This window comes from Rhamphochromis longiceps, linkage group LG4 (genome assembly GCF_057381845.1).
Source record: "Rhamphochromis longiceps isolate RC_006_pf linkage group LG4, R_longiceps_female_GT1.1, whole genome shotgun sequence".
Lineage (NCBI taxonomy): Eukaryota > Metazoa > Chordata > Actinopteri > Cichliformes > Cichlidae > Rhamphochromis > Rhamphochromis longiceps.
The window spans coordinates 34,973,767-34,998,518 of NC_140560.1; the positions used below are offsets into that span (position 1 = coordinate 34,973,767).

At 41.1% G+C, this 24,752-nt stretch overlaps 1 protein-coding gene across 3 annotated transcripts in view; it reads left to right on the forward strand.

Annotated features, from left to right (window-relative positions):
• The first annotated feature begins 1,628 nt into the window (after positions 1 to 1,628).
• shisa6a (shisa family member 6a) overlaps positions 1,629 to 24,752 on the forward strand; it is an 88,533-nt gene continuing 65,409 nt past the window's right edge. For all 3 annotated transcript variants that reach the window (XM_085404727.1, XM_085404728.1, XM_085404729.1), the window contains exons 1-5: positions 1,629 to 1,731; positions 2,172 to 3,110; positions 8,816 to 8,973; positions 15,757 to 15,852; positions 16,263 to 16,331. In XM_085404727.1, the coding sequence (XP_085260853.1) occupies positions 2,542 to 3,110; positions 8,816 to 8,973; positions 15,757 to 15,852; positions 16,263 to 16,331 (892 nt within the window). In that variant the 5' untranslated portion in view covers positions 1,629 to 1,731; positions 2,172 to 2,541. The remainder of the gene's footprint in view (positions 1,732 to 2,171; positions 3,111 to 8,815; positions 8,974 to 15,756; positions 15,853 to 16,262; positions 16,332 to 24,752) is intronic.

Here is a 24,752-nt window from a genome sequence, read left to right on the forward strand (position 1 = left end):
GCTAACTCCGGGTCCGATAACAGGCACCACACCCGCAGTAGATGTGCTCGATGTGAGGTCTCGCAGCAAGCTATCAAATACGGCGCATTTTTCGGCTTTTAAAAAAAAACGCTATGCGTTGCCAGGTGTTTCATCGGATTCGAGGTGTTACCTCCTTTGACAGTATCACAGTATCAGCTTAAAGCACTTGTTGCAGGCTGCTGAGTTTGCATCTTTTGCTGTGAAGTACAGCCAGACTTTGCCATAATGGCACCGGATATCAGTACCCATCCCTATCCACAAGTCTCCATTTGTCATGCTTCTTTTCAGGTTCATGTTAATGTCATACTTTTCTTGTCTCATTCTAGCTGTTCTCAGTTTAGGTTATCATTTAGTCTTTTCCTCAGTTCGTCTTTGCCTTTGTTTTTGTTTTTACCATCAGCCTAAATAAACGGCGCGCTTTTTGTTATACTTTGTTTTCTTTCCTGTGTCTGCTTTTGGGTCCACTCCACAACACACTGGCCATCCTGGCTGTGACAGGATTCAGGTGTCATCACCTTTATAAGGGGACAAAATTGGCACTCTGGAAACACAGAAAGCAGCACACGATCAGGTGTTATGACCTAGAACATAATCGTTCCCTAACAATAAGTGGTTACCAAGTATCATATGATGTAAACGTGAAATTACCAGTAAGTGAAAAGTTACATTTTTTTGATAGTAGTGTAGAAAACAGTGAGCTTAGAGTCATCAAGACAAATACACAAAAAATCACTTAACATTGATTTCGCCAGAAATTTGAAATAAAGTAAATGACTTCAATGGGAAAATGATTTTAGGAAAATCTTTAATACTGAAATTAAATAGCAGCCCGAAGTCATGATTCCCAAAAGCCATATTTAGTAAAACATTCTCAAGTTTGACTTTTAAATTGTCAGATCTGTGAAGCATATCCTGAAAATCAAGTCAGCATTTGTAGAAAATATTTTCTGGGAGCTGCGGTGAACTGAGAAAATGTCATCTTAAAGTCATTTGTTTCCCATCAGTGTACAGAATATTCAAATATGTCAGTCAGATGTTGGCATTAAAGTGAAGGGATGAGTAATCAGATTGCAAAAAGCAGGATTTCTGAAATACTCTCATATGTATGTGCTTAATATTAACCTTTCTTAAAGTAGCCCTTTCCCTAAATTCAGCTTTTACTCTGAACGTCAAATTAAAACTTCCTCCCCGCTTCAAGATATTTCTGCAGCGCCCAAATCCGTCTCACCTTCCCCTCCACTTGGATGGGCTTTGATTTATAATTCTAAAGTAAACCAGCTGGGGCATGTTTGCATAGACACGCACACGCACACACACACGCACGCACGCACGCACGCACGCACAGCTTGTGTGCGCACTGATGCGTGAATATACACCAACAGCAGCGCCTCGCCTCTGCAGACAACTTCTAATACACTGTTATCTTTGTGTTTTTTCCACCTCGCGACTTATCGAGTGCAGCCTGCAGGCATATGACCAAAGGAGAGGGGAGCAGAGATGATTGATAATTAAGTGAAGTACCTGTATCGGTGACGTGGGTGGGGAAGACAGAGAGCGAGAGAGCGAGAGAGAGAGAGAGAGAGAGAGAGAGAGAGCGATGGAAGGAGGCGGGCCGGAGAGGAGAGAGAGGTCTTGCCTCTTGTCTTGCCGAGGCTCTTTGATTCAGTGGCAGTGGCTGAGACAACCCTGTTACCGGCCAATGTTAACCTGGTAAGTCCTCATGTTCTTCTTCTCTCTCTTTAAATCAGACCATTTGCCATTTATCTCTCTTTAGAAACGAGTAGAAGTTACTTTACAGGTCAGGAAGTCGGAAGAAATAAAGTTTGCGCATAAAATGGAAACAGATGAGGCGACACAACGCAACGCAGCGGCATATTTGGGATCTCCGTGCAAGTCAACATTAAGAATTGGTTCTTTTTTAAACCAAAGTAGCTGATATTGGTGTTTTGAATTATATGAATATAGAAACGGGTCGGTGTTTTTTTTTTTACTTTCCGGGTGCTGAAGCGCTCCAGCAAACCAAAGGGAAACTTGGGCGCTGTCCACGGTGCTGAAAGTGTTCGCGTGTTTAAAGACGGTCCGGTTGTCGCAGCTTTATCTCTGTCTGTATTGACAAAGTTTCTCATGGATAACCCCTCTCTTCTCCACAGTGTAACTAAGAGCCCCGATCATACTCGAGACCAACAGCTCGTGGCAAAGCAAAGACAGATTCCCCTGAAGGACTCTGTGTATTTATCGGGTATCTGTGTCCAGATATAAATCCAGACCTTTGGTCAGACCCAACTTTAGAAGAAAAACACGCTCTTTATTGGATGACCACGACGTGTGAAGATGCATTGCGTGTCCGATGAGTGCAAAATCTGCCAGTTAAAGTCCGTGATCAAGAGCTCGGCGCAGACAGGAGTACCCGCGGTGAAGAAACCCGCAAGAAGCTCCACCCGGTAAGAAGTGGAAGAGTGATATTCAGTGAAGAAAGAGAAGAGAGTGGGGGCCAGCAAACAAACACCAGCGCGTCATCAAATGATGGGGATAAAGCACCTTCTGCTTCTTTTGGTTTACTTAGACCCTCTGAATGTCCTGTGCGCCGCCACCACCAACAAAAAGAACAAAACCCCGCTGAGGAGGATCCCAAAGGTGAAGGAGGTCAACGGCAGCACCACCGCGGTCCCCGGAGCCGCCGCCGTCCCGGGGAAGATCACCCAGGTCCAGGCTCCGCCGCTCGTCGCGTTCCAGCACGACACCTGTAAGGGCTACTACGACGTGAGCGGTCAGTTCGACAACGCGTTCGCCTGCAACAATACCGATCACCGCTTCTGCTGCGGCAGCTGCTTTCTGCGCTTCTGCTGCGCGGACCGGGGTAAGCGGCTGGAGCAGAACAGCTGCAACAACTACATCACCCCGGACTGGATCAAAACCCAGCCCCCGTCACCGGCGCCAACAGGTGACACGTACGACCCCGCGCTGGACCAGACCAACACCACAGTGTACATCACCTGCGGGGTCATTGCGCTCATCATTGCCATTGGGATTTCTGCAAAAGTTGCCTACGATAAAGCCACGAAGCCCCCTCAGGAAATGAACGTGCACAGGTGAGATCTTTTTTTCTTTTTTTAATGTTGTCACAATCCAATCTGGGAAATTATAAATTTTAAAAGATGTCCTTTATGTAATTTCAGTTTTACACTTGTGTTCCTGTCTGGACTCTGTCAGTGCCGTTTACTCATATAAATCTGAACCTGTTTTCATGTGTCAGAGTAATTAAGACTAATTCTTAAAACTACAGTTTATCAAATGATCAGATGGGGAAGCCTTTTTTGCAGATTGACACAGACTTCAGCTCACAATCAGATTTTTTGCTGTCAGTTCCTTCCAATAGATTTAAAACCCAATCTATATAGTTGCTCTCATGGGGAATCAACTAATCTATAGTAACGCACATAACTTACACCTTCAGTATCATGGGTTCAGTCTACCCCATGACCTTTTAACATTACCATTACTCTTTTTCCCAGAGATTTGCTTTAAAAAAAATCATAGATACCTTTACAGGGCACACATCCCATTCTCTGGCAATCCTTGAAGGCGGGTGGTGGTATTTTATGTCCGTCAAACCTCCAGGGAATAAAGCAAATGCCACTGAAAACCATTATAAGTGATCACGTTCATCGTGATGGGAGTGGTCTCTTTTGCAATGACTTTTTTTTAAGTCCTCGAGGCACCAGTAGTGGTCACTGAATTGCTCAGTGAATATTAAAGCCACATAAAACCACATCCTGTAGCCATTTCAGTCACAAGCTGAACAAATTGCTGTATGATGTGTGGAACAGGCCAAAGGCAATGTTTGCCCCCCCCCCCCCCCCCCCCCCCGCCACACACACACACACACACACATCATGATCATCATCATCAGAAAGTCAATTATAAGATATTTTCCATGCAAATGACTTCTGTTTCCATCCTTATGTCCTGAATCAGACCTCTTCGTCTATTTTTTCAGCTTCAAGGCATTTTTTGTTGCCTAAAAATAATTCCGCTGACCAAATTATGGGCACCGTTGTGCATTTGAAAGTCTGCTGTGCTAAACACTGCAAATGGTGTGCTGTTGTATAGAAAGCTTTAACCTGGGTGTAAAATCTTGCAGTTTCTTATAATTTGAAAAATTTATGACTGTCAATTTGAAAGCTTGGAGTATTGCAGCTAGACTCTTAATAAATTACAAAGAATAACTGATCTTTCAGGACTGTATTGTCTGCAGCCCAGAAATAGCCAGATAACTGTGGAAAAATTCAGACTGTGGTTCATTTCAGCAGGATATATCATTTCCAAATTTCTCATTTATTTTCCATGCAGTGCAGTCTGGAGGCTTTGCATTGCATTCTAAGTGATAAAATGTGCAGGACCCTACTCCCTATTTGAATAAAACTGAGAACTTTGGTACTTTATGCAAATCAAAGGCCAGATGCAAGATCATTGGGAGCTTATTTCTCACTTCAAGTGTTGTCACTGTCTGTCTATCCATCCATCCATAGAACCCTAAAGCGACTGAAAACTTTGTTATCTTTCTTATCTTTAATAACAAAGGGATTACAGATAAAGTAAATCTACATTTTAATCATCCTCTTTGGCACGATAGCTCAAAATGCCACACTAGTTGTTCATGTTTGCTACCAAATGTGTGCAGCTGTGGTTTCAAATATGGCTCTTTCACTGTCTGTAGCTTTAAATGGAAGTGAGCCACTGTGGCCACCCCATCTTTCTGGAAGAGGTCTGTGAAATGGCAGCACACAGATCGCATGTCACCTGACACAGACTGAATGATACTTCGAATGGAAAAAATTATGCCTATTCTGCCTTTCTGAACTATTATTTTACAATGAACTATAATGTGATAATAATAATAATGATGATAGGAAACATTTTAGAAGCAACTTTATGCCAAATGGTAGCACAAAAGTCATCATGGAAAAACACCAAAGGATCTAATAGTTATGTCCTTGTTATTTGGCTTCACAGTTTTGACATGCATTGTGCTGACATTAAAGATAAAAGAAATAAACTTGGTGTTCAGTTCCTCAGATACCAGCAAAAGACCATGTGGCCTACTTTGCTCATGGCTGAAACATTTTAGGTAACAGAGGATCTGATGATGGACTGTTCTGAAGATTTAGCAGAGTGTGGTGACTGTAACTGTGATGCCATAATGTTACAGAAGTCTTTATAGGTTGCTTTCGTCCACAGGAATGACTTTTATGGTATCGTAGTATATCAGCTCATGCTGTTATAGAGTAAATTTCTACAGTAGGGGTTCTTTTATTGTTCGTGTGGTGTGTGGTTAGATAGAATTTCTTGTGTTTTGAATTTTGGTTTCCACCTTGAGATTAAAAAAATCTTTTTAGATGCATCTCCGTCAGCATTCCTGCAGAAAAGGTAAAATGGAAAACCACTGTCTGTTTTACTGTTTGATAGACATTTTCCACGTAGCTGATTGCTTCCATGTCTGATGGATATTCCGTCGTCACTGAAGCAGGTATTAAAAGGATAATTAAGGATAGTGTTTAATTAGTCGTAGGTTTGACTAAAATTGCATTTTCCACCCACAATTAAAGAAAAATTATAGTCAGTTAGTCACTGCTGGTGTTCAATAGTCTCTGGAGTCACCTCGTATTATCCATAGTTGACTCTGGACAGAGCAGTAGAGGATGTCTTGTTTCTCTCCAGAGCCCAGAAGTTGACTTAATGATAATTGCGCATTGTTATGCTCGAGTCATGAAGCTTTGTTGCCTGCTGATTTGAAAATGTCGAGGGAGATTACTCAGCTGTCTTTCTTAGAGAAACACAGTAACAAGTTCTTGATAGAAAATGTCCAAATTCAAGCTCTGACAAACAACACAAAGAAACCTTTTCAGCAAATCAATTATAGATTCAATTTAAGCTAGAGTGTTGGCTTTCTCCTTTCAAAAGCTGGCACAGCAAGCTTTTAATATCCATATGGACTTTATAATACAGTGTTGTGTTTGTAATGGACACAAAAATAACAACAAATATCACGATGCAGATTTTTTTTTAGTCTGTACTCTGAAAAGTGAAGCAACATTTAGATTTATGCCTTCGTACTGCTTTTCCATCCTAGCCATGGGGTGTACTTTCAAGTGGATCTGCTTAATGTCACCACTTCAATATGAGGGCTGGTGTCAAGAGTTTAGAGAGAGGACAATTAAACGAGGAGGCACGGCCTGCTGGGTGCTCAGTAGCATTTTCCCTCTTTTTATGATTTATTTATTTTCACCAGCCATTTGGCACATAGAGCTGTTGTAATGATGTCTGCTGGAATAGACCTCAGAGGCTGGCAGCAGACATTCATGCTGACAGCCGTGACCACAAAGAAGTAGTGGAACATGGGATCAGCTTTATATTTGGCAAGGGCCTGCTCCTGAAAAGTGTGAGCGTCTCTCTTAATTTCCGGTGCTTCTCCAAAGTGATTTAGACTCCTACCTCTGTGACTGAGGGAGGAATGTGAGCAGAATATTGAGCTGTTGGCAGACCTTTGCTGTTTGGTCTGTGACCTTCACCGAAACGCAAGAAATGTGAGTGAGAGCTAAAGTTTTATTGATCGCTTTTCTCGGAAAAAAAAAACAAGATGCAATTTATGCTAGTTACACATTTGGTGCTTGTGAGCGTTTGGGGCAGCGCGGTGCAGGGCGGTTGGTTTGACTTACCTCTTCACATCCACCAGGACACGGGAGACCACATCTAGGGTTTGGGAGCGGAGTCTGGTTAATGTTCAAACCCTTTATATGACAGTTTTATCAGAAAACGTATAACATCAATAAGGACGAGACTTCATTTGAAATGTAAAAGCTCCAAGTTTCCATAATTCTTATTCAAATCTAACCCTGCACAGCTCACCTGTAACTTTGTAGATGTTCAAAGACAAATGAAAGGCGTCTTACAACAATTCAATTCAATTCAATTCAATTTCTTTATTGTCCCACAAGGGGAAATTAGTTTAGCAGCAGGAGGATAAGAACAAACAGAACAATACTATAAAACAATAATAACAATAATAATGATAGAAAATTCAAGGACAATTATTTGCCATTAAGGAGACAAGATGCAGTAGGGATAAAAGAGACCTGGAGTCTTTTAGTCCTCCTCGGAGGTACTCTAAAACGGCGGCCGGAAGGCAACAACTCAAACTCACTGTGAAGTGGATGGTTCACACAATTAATAATAGAATGAGCCTTTCTAAGCACATTTCTATTGTAAATGGCCAAAAGTCCATCTTGCCAGCGCCCTGAAATTTTGCTAGCAGTTTTTACCAGAAGTCCCAACCGATTCTTATTCTTCACCGTCAGGTTACCAAACCAGGCAGCGATACAAAAAGACATCACAGATTCGATAAAACTTCTATAAAACAAGGACAACATCTCACATGAGACGTTAAAAGATCTCATTTTCCTTAAAAAGAACAGTCTTTGTTGAACTTTTTTAGTAGTGGCATCAGCATGAGATTCAAAACACAGTTCGACTCACTCACGTTCACGTAAATCACTGAAATTGGAGGATTTTTGCTTTCATTTCAGTTCAACAAGAAAACATATGCAATATTATACCTATCCTTTATATTAAAGTTGTTACATACACAGTGTTGCTATTAGATCTCTAACAACAGTAGGTGAGTTTAATTGCGGTGTTCCCCAAGGATCGATTCTTGGCCCTTTGTAATTACTATTGTAAAACTTGGTTTACCACAGTAATTATTTTTCTCAGTTCATTTTGAGGCTGCCTTCATTTTAAAATCTCTAATGTTCTGACTGTAAAATATGATCAGATTGGATTATGCATCTTTGACTGATTATTCTTGCTCCAAATTTTTTTCTTATTGTATCCTAAAAGATTCTTCTTTACATGAGCTTTTATGAATATTGTATATAGCCGAGCTCATGTAATCATGGCACAAAGTTTATCTAAACTTGTAACTTACTTTTAGGACTTTATTTTTACCAAGTACTTTTTTACATATTGAGTCTTCTTCTTTGTAAATAACATAGATAGATAGAATATATTCCATATAAACAGTAATCACATTTATAACAGCTGCTCCTACAGTTTTGAAGAAGCTGTGTGAAACTTGCTTCCTTCACATTTTGCAGTTTTATACCTGATTAAAGTTGGGTCAGTTCCTGCAAACTATACAGGATGTGCTCCTGCTGCATGCAATGAGGTATCAACTGGGACAATGCAAAATCAGGTCGCCTCTGTCTGTGAAAACGAAACAGCTAAAGTGTGCTCATCCTGGAAGGGAAATGCTATTAATATACAGTATATCTCCCAAAGTCACAGAGTTATGGAAAAGTGGACTATGTGGTTCCTTTAGGTTGACATTGACACAGTTAAATTGCCCTTTCATTTCTTCTAAGAAAGCGCACTGCTGGCACTCCGTGTCAGAGACAGACACTGAGCCTCCAAAAGTTGGAAGCAGAATTAGTGAAATATCACTTTTATTTTGCGGCTGCAAAGAAAAGACACGGATTTATCGCTTTGCAAACAGGCCTCGAGCTTGAGTCCGGTACAAATAACACTCTGTATCGTGTGCATTGCTTTATTGACCACCTGACTCCCTCGTGATTGTGGATGTAATTAGGATTTCCTTTTCGCCTTGCCCCAAACCTCTGTGGCTCAAATTGAAGCTGCAGCTAAACAAATTAAGAAGAGCTAAGAAAAGAAAATGTTGGCAGTTGGAAACGAGAACATATCAGTTCATGTTTTTAACATCACTGCGGTTTCCTTTCAGAGCCCTGGCTGACATTTTGAGACAACAAGGACCGGTTCCCATATCTCAGTATGAGCACGAAAACATCGCAGCGCTTGACGGGTCCCCCAAAGATGAGACACCGGTCAGAACCTTGAAGAATCATTACACACCTGTTCACGCTAAGGCAGCAAACCACGGTAGGTGACACTGACTGTAAAATAGAGTGTGTGTGTGTGTGAAGGCCAAATAACTGGCTTCATGTGTAGCTCTCACCGTACGTCCATTTACAAATCCAGCTTTACGATGTTGTGACGTGCAGGCGTAAACAGAGACCTCCTTTGCTCTGGTTAATCTGCCACAGCGTCCTGTGATTGGCGTCCAGTGAAACAGATCCTTTTTCTTGAGTTGCTCTGTAGAGCCAGCACTCACGGAGGTGCATAAATGAAGCACAATCCTCTGTCTGAGTTCTCCTCTTCCTCATGCTAAGGTTGCATAAGCCTACTTAGCATTGGCTAAAAATTGAGTCGTAAACTATAATGTTCTGCGGGATTACGCCAGCTTTTTGTCCAGAGATAATTCTGGTGTAACGCTGTTCCTGCTACTTTTATCTGGTTGGTCTCCAGATCCCTGCTCCAGGGATTAGCTTGTTTGCTAAGTGCCCTAGTATGGTGTCCCAGATTCCGTAGTGTTATGTTTTACTCTGGTGTCATTCTGCCTTCACCATTTTCTCCATCAGCACCACCACCCAACATGAAGTGTCAGAGGAGAGCTCATACTGAGTAGCAGGATATCAGAGCATGACTCCTTTTCTGCTACAGAATGACTTGATTTCATTGGCATATATGATTGAAATGGAACTGCTCCAACAGACAGGAGAAGCAACACAAGCCTATAAGTTTGTGTTTTACCAAAGAAAAGCAAACAAGAAAGAAAAGTAAATCACGTCTCACATAATCACCAACTCAGATGGTCGAAAATAATACAGTGTACATTCTTTTCCATAATTTTCCTATAATTTGTTGCCATTTTGCTCTGCTTTGGGATTCAAAGGTGAACTTCATAAACTCTCAAAACAACAGCCGAGACCCAAGGGGATGTTTTCTGAGATATTGCCTTTGCTACTGGAACTTATAACTGAATTAGTGAGTGTATCTTTAAAGTAATAAACTGCATTTTATTTGTCAAGGTTGAGCTAATACAATCACTTTCTGATGCAGTAGTAATTTGGCGTATAAGCTGCAGCACTGGTTCAAAAAGTTGTGAAAGCCAGGAAGCCTGCGGGAGAGGCACACATACACACATGCATGTCTGTTTGACAATCTTTATTGGCATTAATGCATTCTTTAAACATCACAACCAAGCCTGAGACTATTACCTAAACCATAAACCAATTCTAGGTTTAACCCTGGCGATCGTGGCTCAACAGTTGGGAGTTTGCCTTGTAATCGGAAGGTTGCCGGTTCGAGCCCCAGCTTGGACAGTCTCAGTCGTTGTGTCCTTGGGCGAAACACTTCACCCGTTGCCTACTGGTGGTGGTCAGAGGGCCCGGTGGCGCCAGTGTCCAGCAGCCTCGCCTCTGTCAGTGCGCCCCAGGGTGGCTGTGGCTACAATGTAGCTGCCATCACCAATGTGTGTGGGTGGATGACTGGTTGTGTAAAGCGCTTTGGGGTCCTTAGGGACTAGAAAAGCGCTACACAAATACAGGCCATTTATTATTTACCAACCCTTAACCTGAAACAGGCAGAAGTGACGCCAAAGTAGCAGAAATGCACTAGGGGTAAGTTTAAAAGCTCATCCGCTTTGATAAAACATTGAAGCAGCTTTTAGAATAAGCTTCAGTGTCTGTTTGTGTGAGTACAAACACTGTGTAAGGACTAGTCTGTCTGTGATTCACAAAGTGACACATAACTTTCTTCAGTATATGGTAACACCCACAGAAAAGATGTTGGTAAATTATGAAACCCGTGTTTTATTACCCGGCTATTGTTTGCTGTGTGAACAGAAGACCTCCCAGTGAACGGGTGAATGGTGACCTTAAGGAGGATGACGGATGTTTAGGCTGAGATGGCTGAAATTTTGGACAGTGATGGGAATTTAAAATGAGGAAAACTATCTCGTTTAAGTATTACAGTGTTAGTGCGAGCATTTACACGATGTATTGCAACATATTATTACTACTACTGTTAAGTATGTGGATTTGTGAGCCCACTCATTTACACCAGAAGAATGGGGAGAGTTTGTTGCTGCTTGGCAGCATGCGGCTTTATTTTCATTATCATAATTATTGTTAGCTTTACAGAACATTACAACGACAGATCAGTTTATGCACAAAACACACACGTCTCATAAGACTGCGTTTGGTTTTCATTATATCGAGAAACTGAGGAAATGTAAGTTTTTATGAGGGCGACAACAAAACACTGCAGTAATTTTAAAGTAGTAGAAGAGGTCTGAGCTAAAGAGGACATGTTTATGTTTTAGTTCTATATTTTTATCCTTGGACTCTATTGGAGCAATTTACATTTCATGTTTCTTCACTGCTCGTCTGTTTCAAACAGTAGATGAACTTGAATTCCTGCTTCATCCTTTCCTTGACCTCATGGTGTTTACTATTTAAGCCAGCTATTTAAGCAGAAAAAGAAAGAAAGATGTTGATGATCCCACAGGTGCAGTATTCTTTTGGCAGCCTGAAACCATCCTCTGGATCGCTGCAACAAATCAGAGTTAATGGGCAGAGAGAATGAAGACAGATTTGAATAGACTTCTGTGAAACACTGATATACAACCATGAAAGAGAATAAAATATACTCAGAAGAAGCTACACTCAGCGGATGGGCTCTAACAGTATGAAGCTCATTCTCTCGTCTTAATCTTTTTTATCACTGTCTTTATATGTTGTGATTAAAAAAATAGCCCTTCAAAGAATTATAAGCCTACAAGAGCCAAGTCATATCTCCCCCAAAAAAAGGACAGAGTTGGAAAAAAGGGGGGAAAACTCATTAAAAGAGGTTTATGACGTGTAGCAAGTTGTGTTCTGGATGTGAACTCGAAACATCAGCAGTGCGTTATGAGCAAATCGCACTTGCTGTTCCGGAGGAGAAACTGTATTATAGCCTATCAAGATATGATGGTGATGGAGTGTGTCTTCTGGTGAGGATAGTACCCCTCCAGAACTGTCCCAGAGTGAGCATTATCACTTCAATTTCCTGAAGTTTTGTTCTCTACTCTCATTTTGTCCTCTAAAGTTTCTATAGGCGACAAATGTCTTCCACACTTTCCACACGGAGAATGAAATCATCCTTTCAGGACACTTACAGCAACTGGGTTCATCTTAGTTTTGATGGAAACAACTTTGGGCTGAAACTTTCAAAAGATGATGTCATTGCATCAGTTTGCTTGAAGAGTAGCAAAAAACTGTGTCTGTATTATATGTATTATACTTGTACTCCGTTATTTTACTTGACATTCAGATATAACTGTATATGGGAAGGAACCCACTGTGGTGAATACAAAAGACATTAATCCTCTGCTTTAACAGCTTTCACTCCCCCGAGAAAACGTTGCACCGCATTTTTAACCCTGGCTGGAGGGATTTGTTCACATTCAGCCACAAGAGAATTAGTGTGGCCCAGCACTGATATGGGCTAATAAGGCCTGGCTCACTGTCAGCGCTCCAAAGGTGGTGCATGGGACTGCTACCTGACAAAACTGTCAACACCTTGCACCATGTTTCCATCTTCAGTCTGTTGTTGCCTCCTCTCTGAAGGATTTCTGTAGGTGAGGGACATTTGATTTTTGCTCATATGGGTAATTGTACATCCTCCTGCAGGACTAATGAGCACAATCACCTTTTCAAACTAGAAACCTCGGTGTCAGGTCAAGATGCCAGATGAATCGGCTGTCCTGGTGAGCAGATTTGAACAATGCAAGAGAAAACATTTTCTGCACGCAGATGGTTTTTGAGGAAAAAGACAAACGCTGCTCTGAATAAAGAGTTTGATTTTGTTTATTTGTTTAATCAGGTGACTGATACCATTTTCATCTGTTTATATAGGATATCAATCTCTGCAACCAGCATCTAGTTAGATTAGCTTAGCAAACTGGGGGAAATAGTCTGTTTATTTCTGTCCAGTGGTAACAAAATCTGAAATGTCCCTAGAATTTTGACCTAGAACTATTTGGAGAAAAACTGGAACATGATAACAGCAAGAAGCTGGCCTGAAGACAAATATTAAAACATTGTATATTTAGTGCATTATCTGTAGCAGTAACATATGTCCAAAGGAAACAAGGTTAACCTTAGTTTTTGGCCAGAACACACCTTAAAGCAACATGTTTTTAAACTTCCCAGCAGCTGCAGTGCAACTCAACATGTCGATGCCCTTTTATGCTTCTCTATATTTCATGGAGGTGAAATGTCACACTTTTAGGTCCTGACACACTCCATCTCAGTTTCAGGAATAATTAACAATTGTAAAAAAAAAAAAAATGAAGATACCACTATATTTGGTATTCCAAGTATAACAAATGTGTGGGAACCATTTTGCTTTGGTGACACTCATATGGATCCTGCTGCTGTAAGTAACCCTTTAAAACTAAATAAGAGTAAGCCAAACTATTTCAGGCTGGAGTTTGTTGTCAATGAGTGGAGTCATGGAAATAGAGGGAGTCATACAGTGTTTTCCTCAAAGTTTGCAAACACATCAAGTAGAAATAAAATAAAATAATAAATCGAAGCGGCTTTAGGCTCAGGCTGCCTCGCAGGAGCAATTTATATCATGGTGAGCGTCTCCAGCTCATGGTTTTAGTGTTTTAGGTGTTTTCCTTTGAGTGTACAGAACTTGTGAATCATCAACATTTCACCCTGTGAGAAAAAATAAACATAGCTATAGTACAGCATTCATATCTGCACAGAGAGCAGTATTAAAAATCAGGCACTAAAAGGAGTGAAAAATGCTGCCTCCCATCCTCGGATATTTCCTGATTTCTTTCAAGGTCTCAAACTAACAGTGGTGGTCAAAGTGCGTCAGTAATCAGGCTTTAGTCATCCTCTGGGTTTGATAAAAGGAAACAAACGAGCTGTGTTGCCGAGGCGTGATGAAGACCAGGCCTAATGCTCCCACTTGTTTCTTCTCATTATGATAATTTGAAATGCTGTTCGATCTCCGCTTCCCCTGGCCCAAAGGTCTGAGTGATGTTATTGACTTTGAAGTGGCTCTTTGGAGAAATAGGCATTTAACTCTTTGCTAGTTAATGCAGAGAGGTGCGAACCGAGAGCAGAGAGGAGGAGGAGGAGAAGCTGTTTGATGAACCACCTCTACGAGTTTGCATGTTTTTTTTTTTTAAAAACGTTTTCATCTGTTAATTAATGCTGCCGTTTTTCATTTTCTTTTAGGCAGCTTTGTGGGAGACAGGAACACTCAACACTGCCACGGTGCTAGCAGACACCTTGTGTTGCTCCTTTGTGTTCACACCAGGCTCTCAGTTACACCCGTGTTCATCCCGATGAGGGGAAATCACCGATTACAGATCTTTTAACACAAACGGGGTTTAAGCTTTAGCATTAGTCATTCTTACACATACGCCTCCAAAAGTCTTAAAGACTTTAATCTAGTCTGAATTATATGAAAACCCAGTTCTGTCCTTACTAAGGTTCCAAAACCTCTGCAGTTTTATCAAAGGCTTTCAGCTACTTCAGAAAAAACAAAGGGCCACTGAAAAGAGGAAATATGAAACCTTGAAATCTGCTGATTTCATTTCTGGCATCCTTAAGCAATGCATATTGACAAGCTAATCAACCCACCTGAGAGTCAGTTTTGCCAGTTTTGCCATTTTATCCCTGTTTAGTATTCTTGTCATCTGCGGCTGCTCTTTTATAAAATGGCAGAAACAGCTGGGAATTCACTGCAGACTCTCCTTAGTTCAGAAGCGCAGCCACACCAGCATTTAACATGGTGAAATGTTTCTGTTAAATTCTTTCCAATAGAGCGTTTTTAATCAATGGATTTACCTGAGGGGGTCAAGTAAATTCAGGTGAGTTGAACTTTGGCGATGTTGCTCTGGTAGCCAATAGCAAACTGTCTTGAGAGCAGTGATCTGTGAAGGAGTGAGCGACTGACTCTGAAGAGGAAAAGTGTGTTTCGGCATTCGTTGGTCCAATTTATCTGACTTCAGTCATTTTAATTATCTTGAGTAACATTGTTACTGTCATTGCTGCTCACAAAACAGAACCCGAATTCAAAAGTTGTTTGGGACTTTTTTTTGTAGATTTTCAGATGGCTCTCAAAATTAAATGACATTTTAAACTAAAGTACGGTCTTTTAGTTCACGTGCATGTAGAAATTTTCGAAAGATTTCAAATATTTTACCATTTGTTTGGTTCCGTTTTCGCATCGATGTAATCTGCAGGATTTCTGTTGGCCAAGGTTTTCAACTTGTGAGTCTCATAATGTTATTAGAGAAAAAATGAATGAGACTTCACAGCACACTTGCAACTATGAATACTAAAAAGTCACCATTGTCACAATATGAATGTTTTGAATGCCAGCTGGCCCAAGAAGTGCACAATAATCCATGTTTTCCTTTACTTTTCATGTAACTTTTCATAATCTTTGGAGAATCCAGGATATCGAGCAGCTCTGCTGCTCCAACAGTGACGACAAACTTGGAAAATAACTGAATGTGAAATATGTCAGACACTTTGTGTATCTTCCTTAGGTCCTCCGAACACTAAGATATTCACCAGTAGAGGATCGAACAAATGAAGAGATCAGTAACAGCAGGGAAGGATTCACTTAACAGTTGTCAGTCTTAACATGATGATGCAACTGCCTTTTGAGTTGTGAAACAGATGATGTCAGCTTATCTGAGTCTGCATCACGAAGCCTGTGTCTCAACTTGAGGCACAGTACACAGCACGTCCTTTAAACTCTCAAATTTGTTGCTGAAATATTAATTTTCCACAATCTTTGTCTCACCAGGACATTACGGAAAAGAGAACCTGCGCAGCGGAGGCCAAGACATGCACAACTTCATCTCCTCTGGGTTTGTCACACTTGGACGTGGCCACTTGAAAGGTAGTCCATCCTCATTATCTGTTTTTCACTTCACAGTACAGTGAAGTGCAGAATAACAATCATTTCACTCGCTGTGCCGTGCTGTCGAGCTCTTTCTGCCAAATGACTGTGTGCAGGACTGCGCAGTAAAAAAAAAAGTCAAAGAATGTGACTTTTGTTTCAGCTCAGTGGAAACTGGACGCTACAATTCATAATGGCTTTAAGTGACATCTTGCAAAGTTCCCACACAGACACACATTTCTTATCTATGATTAAATCCACACTTCCAATGACAAAGTAACACTTTCCAACTCTGTAGGCAGCCAGTGTGAACGTAGCATGGCACAGTTGTAGATTTCCCTCCTATTGTCCTGTAAGGAGCATTAGATTAAGAATGAGCCGTAAACAAGAGGCCTGTTGTGTTTTTATAGCGCAGCACTCCATAGACGAATCGGGGCAGATGTCCTGGCAGGGCGATCTGGACATCCCCATGTCCTACGGTATGTTCTCTAAATCTTCCATTTTCCAGCCACACAACCTGTTTTCTGCTCACACCTGATAAGAGAAGTTGCTCACACTTCACACACACACACGGATCAGTGGAGTGCCCTTGGCCGATAATCACAGCTCAGTCACCGGGTGTACAGTGCCAGAGTTGTAATATTTTATTTATTCTATGGGAGGTGGTTCTCAGAGCCCTTGGATTTCTGCTGGTGGCTGTTTGACAGCAGCTCTGAATGAATACACTGGTCGGCTTTATTTGTATGACCTCTACGCACAGGTGAGGATGTCAGACGTTAACAGGGCTGCTTTGATGCTTATAAGTGAGAGTCTAGCCAGGGGTTAACACTTTTCAGCAGTCGGGAAGGTAAGTGAAAGGTTCACAGTCTGAAGTTTGTTTGTTTTTCCTTCTTTTGTTGAGTTAACATGTGATTAGTTGTTTTCACATGTGAATTCCTGGAGAATCAGGTTGAAATGGCCCTTTCTCAGCTGTGTCACGCAGCAGATGATCCTCTGTATCAGATGTTTTATTACTACTGGAAATATTGAATTTGCTTATGGCGATGAGTCGCATGTCACCCACTTTCTGACTGTGAGTTATCCAGATAATTACCTGCTCTATTTGCACGAGGGAGCTGGGAGGGTGAAGTGTGCTTAATGTCCAACGTGACTCATTTGGACATTTGGTTTCTGACACACAGCTCTGCTGGGTAACGTTTAGAGAAGATCGAGGCTGCAGGACGTGATGAGTGACTTTTATGTGACTTTGATCGGGAAAATACTTGCTTCTTAATCGTGTCTTTAGTCTTATGTTCTATTATTGAATGTTGAATCTGCTATTGAATCCTTTCCAGTTCTTAAACCTAAAATGTGTGGTTCATCTTTGAAGTTCTCACTTTTAACATCATAACTGATCCGAATTCTCAGGAGACTGCAATTCAGACCCATGAAGAACATTTTGTTGCAAGCTTGTCTTTTTAAGTGACAATGATGTGCCAAGAGGTGTTTCTCCTTTAGAAAGTGTGGTGGCAGGAGGACTGGTGATTGAACTGATGATTGTAACCTGGTTTCGAGTCCCAGTGATAGAGAGCGACAGAGAGAGCGACAGTGCAGTGGAAATGGCTTTGTGAGATTAAAAAAAAAAGTCTAGTGTCGTTAAAAAGGGGAGAACATTTCTGGATCATTCAGCTTCACACAACCTGAACAAGTTAAATTTGGACCAGTCGAGTTGACCAGCTCGCAGTCCTAACATGTCACCTGAGAAACGCTGAAACTCGTCTCGGTTATGTCTGCACAGACTCTCACTGAGCTAAAACCAGCGAATAAGTGTGTGTCTGTCTGGAAAGATTACATTTGGATTATTGTAAAATTATTGATTGTTGTAAAAATACAGAGAAAAACTCAGTACTCAACATAAAGAAAAGCTCAAGAAAGGACTTCAAATTGCAAATTGTTTGCAACTTCACTCTATGTATGTGAACATTTATCTCTAAACCTTAATATACATACGTAAAAGATACGCTTTTTCAATAAAACCCAGATATAAAGATCAGAGATGATAATTAATCAATTTAAAAATTATCTTTTTAAATGTATTAATGACCACTGAATGTTTTATGTACAGGACTGTGCAAGAGGTTTGAGCCACCCCTCATTTCTTTATATTCTGCTAGAAAAATGGGAAATGTGTGCAGGATGTTATTGTACATACGTTTTTTCAGTTTTTTTAAGGGCACATTGCACACCGTGCTGACACATTTCAGCTAATGACAAAATGCAATTTCATTCTTATGAAGCTGGATTATTTTCTTTTGCAAAAAAACTAACGAATCATGTGTTTAAGCATCAGGCTGTTAACAACAATGTGCCTAAATAGCTGTTTTAAAGTTGGTTCTTTGCCGTCTGTGTGAACTCAATACTATCTTTCCTTGACTTAAGTGGCTTTTTAATGCTTAAATGACTAACAGGAAAAAACAAACAAACAAACAAACAAACAGTGTCCACAGAATATTTTGGAAACACCTTCAGAAAGCCTGTAGATCTCCTGCTGGAGAGCACTAAAAAAAATACAACAACGTCCGGCTCCTTGGAAGCAAAAAAAAAAGGAAATGAGGGGTGGCTCAAGACTTTTGCACAGTACAGTATTTTCCCCTGAGGCTAACTTGAGATAAGAAGGACTTGCTCCGAAGCAACAGAACCAACACCAAATAAAATATAGCAGAATGCGTAAAAGCTTTTCATTTAACAGACACAGAAAAACCTTAAAATCTAAGAGTAAAGCGAAATTGTTGCCACTGATAATGAATTTGTTGACATCTATTGTTGGGAACTGGCAAAATCTCAGCCTTGAAGCTCCCTTACAGTAGCACACTGAAGAAGTTGGAGGTAATGCAGAAACTCTACTTGGAAATATTATGAAAGAAGCAAATCGATTTCAAAAGACACAAAATGAGTCAACAGAAATGCTGAAAGTGAAGCTAGCATGCGCATGTCATTAAAGCAAATACTGAACAGCAGTTCTGAAAGCTGGAAACGTCAGCTTTCATGAACTGGATGAATCCCTCTAACTAAAGAGTAACACTTCAGCTGTTGTCTGAGGCAGCGACCCTCTCCTGACTGTACCTGTCACCCTCTCACTGCACCTATTAGCTGACACGCTTTAGCAGCCTGATGGCGGTAGCTGTCACTTCAAAGCGGAGGTCCTGTCAGCTTCCATCATACGTGTCTTCGTTTAACAGCTGGCTGTCGGCGGGATCCCCCCCCCCCCACACACACACACACTTCCCGAACACACGGCTACTGTCAGGAGGAAGTAGACTGACAGATGTGCACGTGTCACAGCTGACTGCATCCTGCCCTGGCTCCAAATCTGCTCCAAAAACATTTATTTATTTATTTGTTTTTAGCAAAGATCATCCACAGCGAACATCTGCACAGGTCAGCTGTTCCAGGCAGACATCACGTCCTTAATTCTGGTTCATGTGAAGAGGTGGAAAGTTCATTTACTCAAGTTCTGTTGTAGTCAGAGACCGTTTGGAGGAATTTTACACATTTCATTCTTTACTTCCTCCCCTTTCTTTCTGTTCTCCTTACCTTCCTTTTCTGGTCTTGCTTCCTTCATTGCTTCCTCTCTCCCTTTCTCCCTTGTGTTATTCTTCCTGTATTCCTCTTTTAGTTTTCAGTTTGTTCCTTTCTTTCACTCTTTCTAGATTGTCACGATGCATTCTCCATTACTTTTCTCCATCCTTTATTTATCTTTTACTGCATTTATCATAGTTTTTGTCCTTCCTGCTTCACCTTCGATGGATCAGTTACCATTAAACACACCAGCGTTGGAGATACAAGGCTTTGGTCACACAGACCAGGTTCAGTAGTTGAACACATTATATCAGTGAAAGAAGAACTATTTCATTAGAAGTCCATTTTCTATTCAGGTACATCCTGGATGCGTTTATTGGCCTAAAAGGCTGGATGAGACATTCACAATCACTCCGTTAGACAATATCTAAGCATGAATACTTTGACCTTACGCCCCATATTGTGTATGTGTGCAGCATTGTTTTGTTTGTGTGGGGGTGCTATAGTGACAGGAACAGTACAAACAGTACAGATTTGAATGTACGTCAGTCCCACCAAGCTGTTAAACAAAGATCCAAATAATGTCATTAATATTCATGCACCTGTGATATAACATGACTCTCTGAGCTTTGAGTGCATCCACAGAGACACACGAGCATCTCTGGTTTGCCTGCAGGAGTGCTCGGATCAGGTGGTAAAGTGACTAAGTGAGGCTGGATGGATTATATGTAGCGATGCTGCTTAACAGCTCCAGATATCAGTTTATATGCAAGTCAAGCAGATGCAAACAGCTGATATTTCTAAATATTTTAACTGAATAAAACTGGTTGAGATGCTCCATGTTTTGGTTTATCCAGAAGTGTGATCACTGTATTTGTTTTGTATAAGGTCTGGTTATGAGATAAGGCAGGAGAAAGCAGGGTGAGTGGTTTATTTTAAGGCCAAAAGTAACATAATTCAGTTTATTTGATTTTTCCTGTTTAACTCCATCATAATTACAAGAGGGTCTACTGTTACATTGTCGATTTAGAAAAGCTTCCTTTAGTAAAAACGCTTGCGCTCCCTTTTGCAAGTCAAGGAATGTCAGTTTAATCAAAGTAGCACAGATTTTAAGGTTTTGTCTAAGAACATGTTCCCAAAGGAAAGGAAAATTCAAAATAAGATCTCTTCTTTGTTCAGCCTGTTTCTCTGAGTTTAATTTGACATCAAAATGACATTCAGGGCATTTTCCTTCTTTCTTTTATCTGAAATAATTAATCAGCAGCGCTTTAGATAACAGTACGATTCAAAGAAAGCTTGACTGGCTTGTGCATCAGTATCAGAAATTTGACTCAGTGATGGAATTAAAGGCTCAGCTTTGTTCTCAGAGTTCTTAGATCTACATCTAAACTTCAGATTGTCATTGATGTGACACAAATCTGTCTATTCTGGTTGGTCCAGCACATTTTTTGGTAGATTTTTCAAGTTTTTATTGCTATTTCATTTTTTAGAAATGACTTTCTACCATGGATGGATGGATGGATGTACACGACCGGTGTTACACAAGTTAGCTACAGAGGCAGCTTCTTTCGCTGCGTCCTCAGTCAAACCTGTTTGCACTGGCTGTTGGATGGTTTTATGGACAGAATTTCTAGGCAGAGCCAAGAGGCTGAAGAGCACCTCTTTTTGCTGCTGGTGTGGTCCTTCATCAGGCGCTGGCCTTTAGCTCTCACTGGGGTGGTTTGCAGCGTGAAGTGTGAAGCGCCAAGAATGAAAATTAGCAGCTCCAAGTCTGAGACCATTGTTCTCAGCTGGAAAAGGGTGGAGTGCCCACTCTGGGTTGGTAATTAGAGGAGAGACCCCAGGGTAGACCCATGACATGCCTGAGTGATTGTCTCTTTCAGCTGGCTTGGAAAGGCCTCAGTGGCCCCCTGAAAGAGCTGGTGTAGGTGACAGGAAGCGGGGTTTCTGGGCATCTCTGGTTGGACGGCTGCCCCCACATCCTGGACCCAGATAGGGAGCAGAATGTAGATGGATGGACTTCTTTCAAAAGTAGTTATATGACTTTACCAATTATTACACATACATTAGTTTTTCTGTAGTTTTAAATGTCTATTTTGAAACAGAGAACGTTGCTACAGTATTTATTGTTGCGACTACAAAGAAAAGGGTGCCGTAAGCAGCAAGAGTTTTCCTCCAGCTGTTGACATTTAAAAACAATTAGCAATCATTTTCTACTAGTAAAGTAAAATCTGCAGCTTTAAAATACTGTTTAATGGAGTAAATCAGCCACAAAAGCCGTGCAGTAACACGGTCCAGTCATGTTTGGACTGCTGTTTCCCGAATAGTTGTCGACTCACTGTAACTCTGAGGCTAACGTGTAATATCTCGGAGGTTAAACAGTCCCAATGTGTGCATTTAGCGAACATCTCCCAGACATCTTGTGTACAAACATCCCCCTCGTCCTCGGGGCTTATTCATCTCTCTCCTTGCTTTCCCCGCCTGTGGCATCCACTGATGTGCATCCTGCTTAATTACTTTTTCATGAGTTGCTCCCTGTTTTCATCCTGAGGGAATTGTCTTCCAACCTCCCCAACCCCCCCACCTCCCCACCCCGTCATCCCAATCCACTTAAGGTGACCTTGTCTTATTGGGACGCACTGCTGCAGCGCTCCCACCTCCCCTTGCTTTAATCCCTCCAGGCCTACAGTGTGTCTGTGCCTATGCATGTATGGGGCTGCGTAGCTGAGTGTGAGTACAAATGGAGGGGTGTCAAATTGTGCCAAGTAGGTTTCACTTTCCAGTTTGCCTCCATTACCGAGTCCTTATATAGGCTCGTCTTTACAGATGCTCGTAGCGGCTGAAAATCTGAGCATGCTGTAACTGAAAACGTCAAACGTGAGAATCACTGATCAATAAAATCCTGTAAGGTGACATCAGCCAATTGCATACTCATGTTTACCAAACTAGACTATGACGCTTTATATTGATTCAAAGGGATCAGTGGTGAGTCAAACTCCTTCTGGATCCAGTGACGGCTCCCTGCTGCTGCTGCTGCTTGAAATTCTTTCTAAAGTTTCCAACTTCATCTGGAAAGATAAGGATGTGCACCAGCAACCGAGATTTTATTGGTTATAGAAGATCATGCATTCTCCCCTCAGTGTGCAGCCACCGTTTGTGATTGGAGCTGATAATGTGTAATTATTTTTGATATCTGATTTTGAATAGGCTTAATGCTTCCTCGACAGTCTTGGTACAAATATCCAAATATCACTGGGTTGAGATTGTGGTCGTTGTGGAATGCGTCTTGAAAAAAAATGCATGAAATGAAAAAAACTCCTCTAAAAGAAAAGAACTATAATATTTTTGAGTCTAAAAGGGAGACCGATGGTCTAAAACAAAGAATTAGCGATGAAAGAAAGTCTCTTAGAGAATTTTGATTCCTCTGAAGCAAAATATTCTGTTAGTAATAGTCAATGAAGTCAGTGTGTACAGTTGCACTACTGGTACTGAGTGGGTGTGCCCCATTCTACACTCCAATAAATGTCCCATTCAGCTGTACAGTAAGTCTCCCATTTAGCCGGTGGATGTTTCCCAGCAAACCTTCTGGCATACCCATCTCAGAGCTCCTGGGTGGTGAAATAAGATGAATTGGACCATCTGCATCTGCAGCTTGTCTTTTTCTTATAAATCTGCCGTTTTTTCTTTTTGCCGCTTCTGGAAATGGAAATATTTTTCAACAGTAAATCTATTTTGTTTTTCCCAGTGTGTACCGTTTCAGCTACCTGCTAAACCAAAACAGCCTTTTATTGCTCAACCAAGCCTTCAATTTTCTGGCAGATTTCATGCTCAGTGAGGGTCACAGGCACCAATCAAAATGTTGCTGGTATCATTTTTCGATAGCTACTACATTGTGCATCGACACTACACTCATAATGATAAGCAAAAGTGATGCTGCCTATTTACATAAGACTGTCCAAATAACAACAACAAGAACATTTCATTCACTGCCGGCCTTCAGACTGGTGTGCAGGGTGGTAAAGGAAAACCAGACTGTGCTCACATTTTGGTAAATGACTCAGTTTTTATTGACTTTGCAGTTATTTTTCATCAATCATTACATGCTTTGACCACAGTTTGTTCCACAATTAGTCTTTTCCCAACATTAACTTAACTCATTCACTGCCAGCCATTGGCAGTGAATGAGTTAAACCCATTGACTCATTCACTGCCATTGACGGCTATAGACGTCAATGGCAGTGAATGAGTTAACAATAGTGCATGCTTATGCTCTGTTGTTAGGAGGCTACAAGCAGCATCAATATCATAAAATTCAAGTTATGTGAATATAAACATTATTATTATTATGAAATTAAAATATTATGCCTATATAAGCTGTTGTATGTGCAAAAATGAGTCGTTTCAGCCCATAGGTAGGCGGTTGCTAGGCAACGTGATGATGTCACCATTTCTGGCATAGATAAATATCTTCAGGAGCCCTAACATGTACCTGTGTTTGTGTGTTTGGTAACTGAATTCCTCACCTTGTAGAGCGACATCATGAACAACAAGATGTGGTTTGTTACAGTAAGATTAAAATAAAAAAATTGTCACTGCAAATTGTTTGACAACAAGCCTTTTGATATGAGCTACTGTTTCTTTCAACCGATTAATATGCTTCCTTCCAATCTTCATATTTATTATTTTATAAAAGATACAAGATCGGAGATGTTCCACGACCGCTATATGTCACAGAGTTACTGAGCTTACAGAGCTACAGGACTTCTATTACAAGGGCAGGAAAGTCTGTGATAGACCCGCTGTGTTCTGCCCACACAGACCAGTTCCCATCCCAACACTTATCTAAAACCAGCAGGGCTACCAGCAGCATCTGATGTATAGTCTTCACAGGTGGTGAAACAGAGCACGGCAATGCTGCTGGTTTTCTACAGGAAATACGACTAGATTAAAAAAAAAAGAAGAAGCTGTTTTGTTTTTCATCAAGTCTCGTCTTCTGCACGCTTACTTACAACCCACAGTTCATCTCCCAGCTGGTCACATCTATACAAATGGCAGACGTGGCGTGGGATCCAGGTGTAGACGCAGCATCAAACCTGCTCCATTAAGATGATCAGAGCATTCAAAGGGCTGAGACTCAAAGGCAAGGCATCACATCGGGCGAAATACAAGTGCCTTATCCCTGCAGCGTTTCATCCTGCTCTGCTTTACATATGAACCTAAACGCACAAATCTTGTAAAGGCAAACTGCGCTACTCTCACTATCAGACACCTTTTTTCAGCATAGTGGGGTGGAATAAAATATTCAACATGATGTCAGGGTCATACGGCCTTTGCTGCGGTTG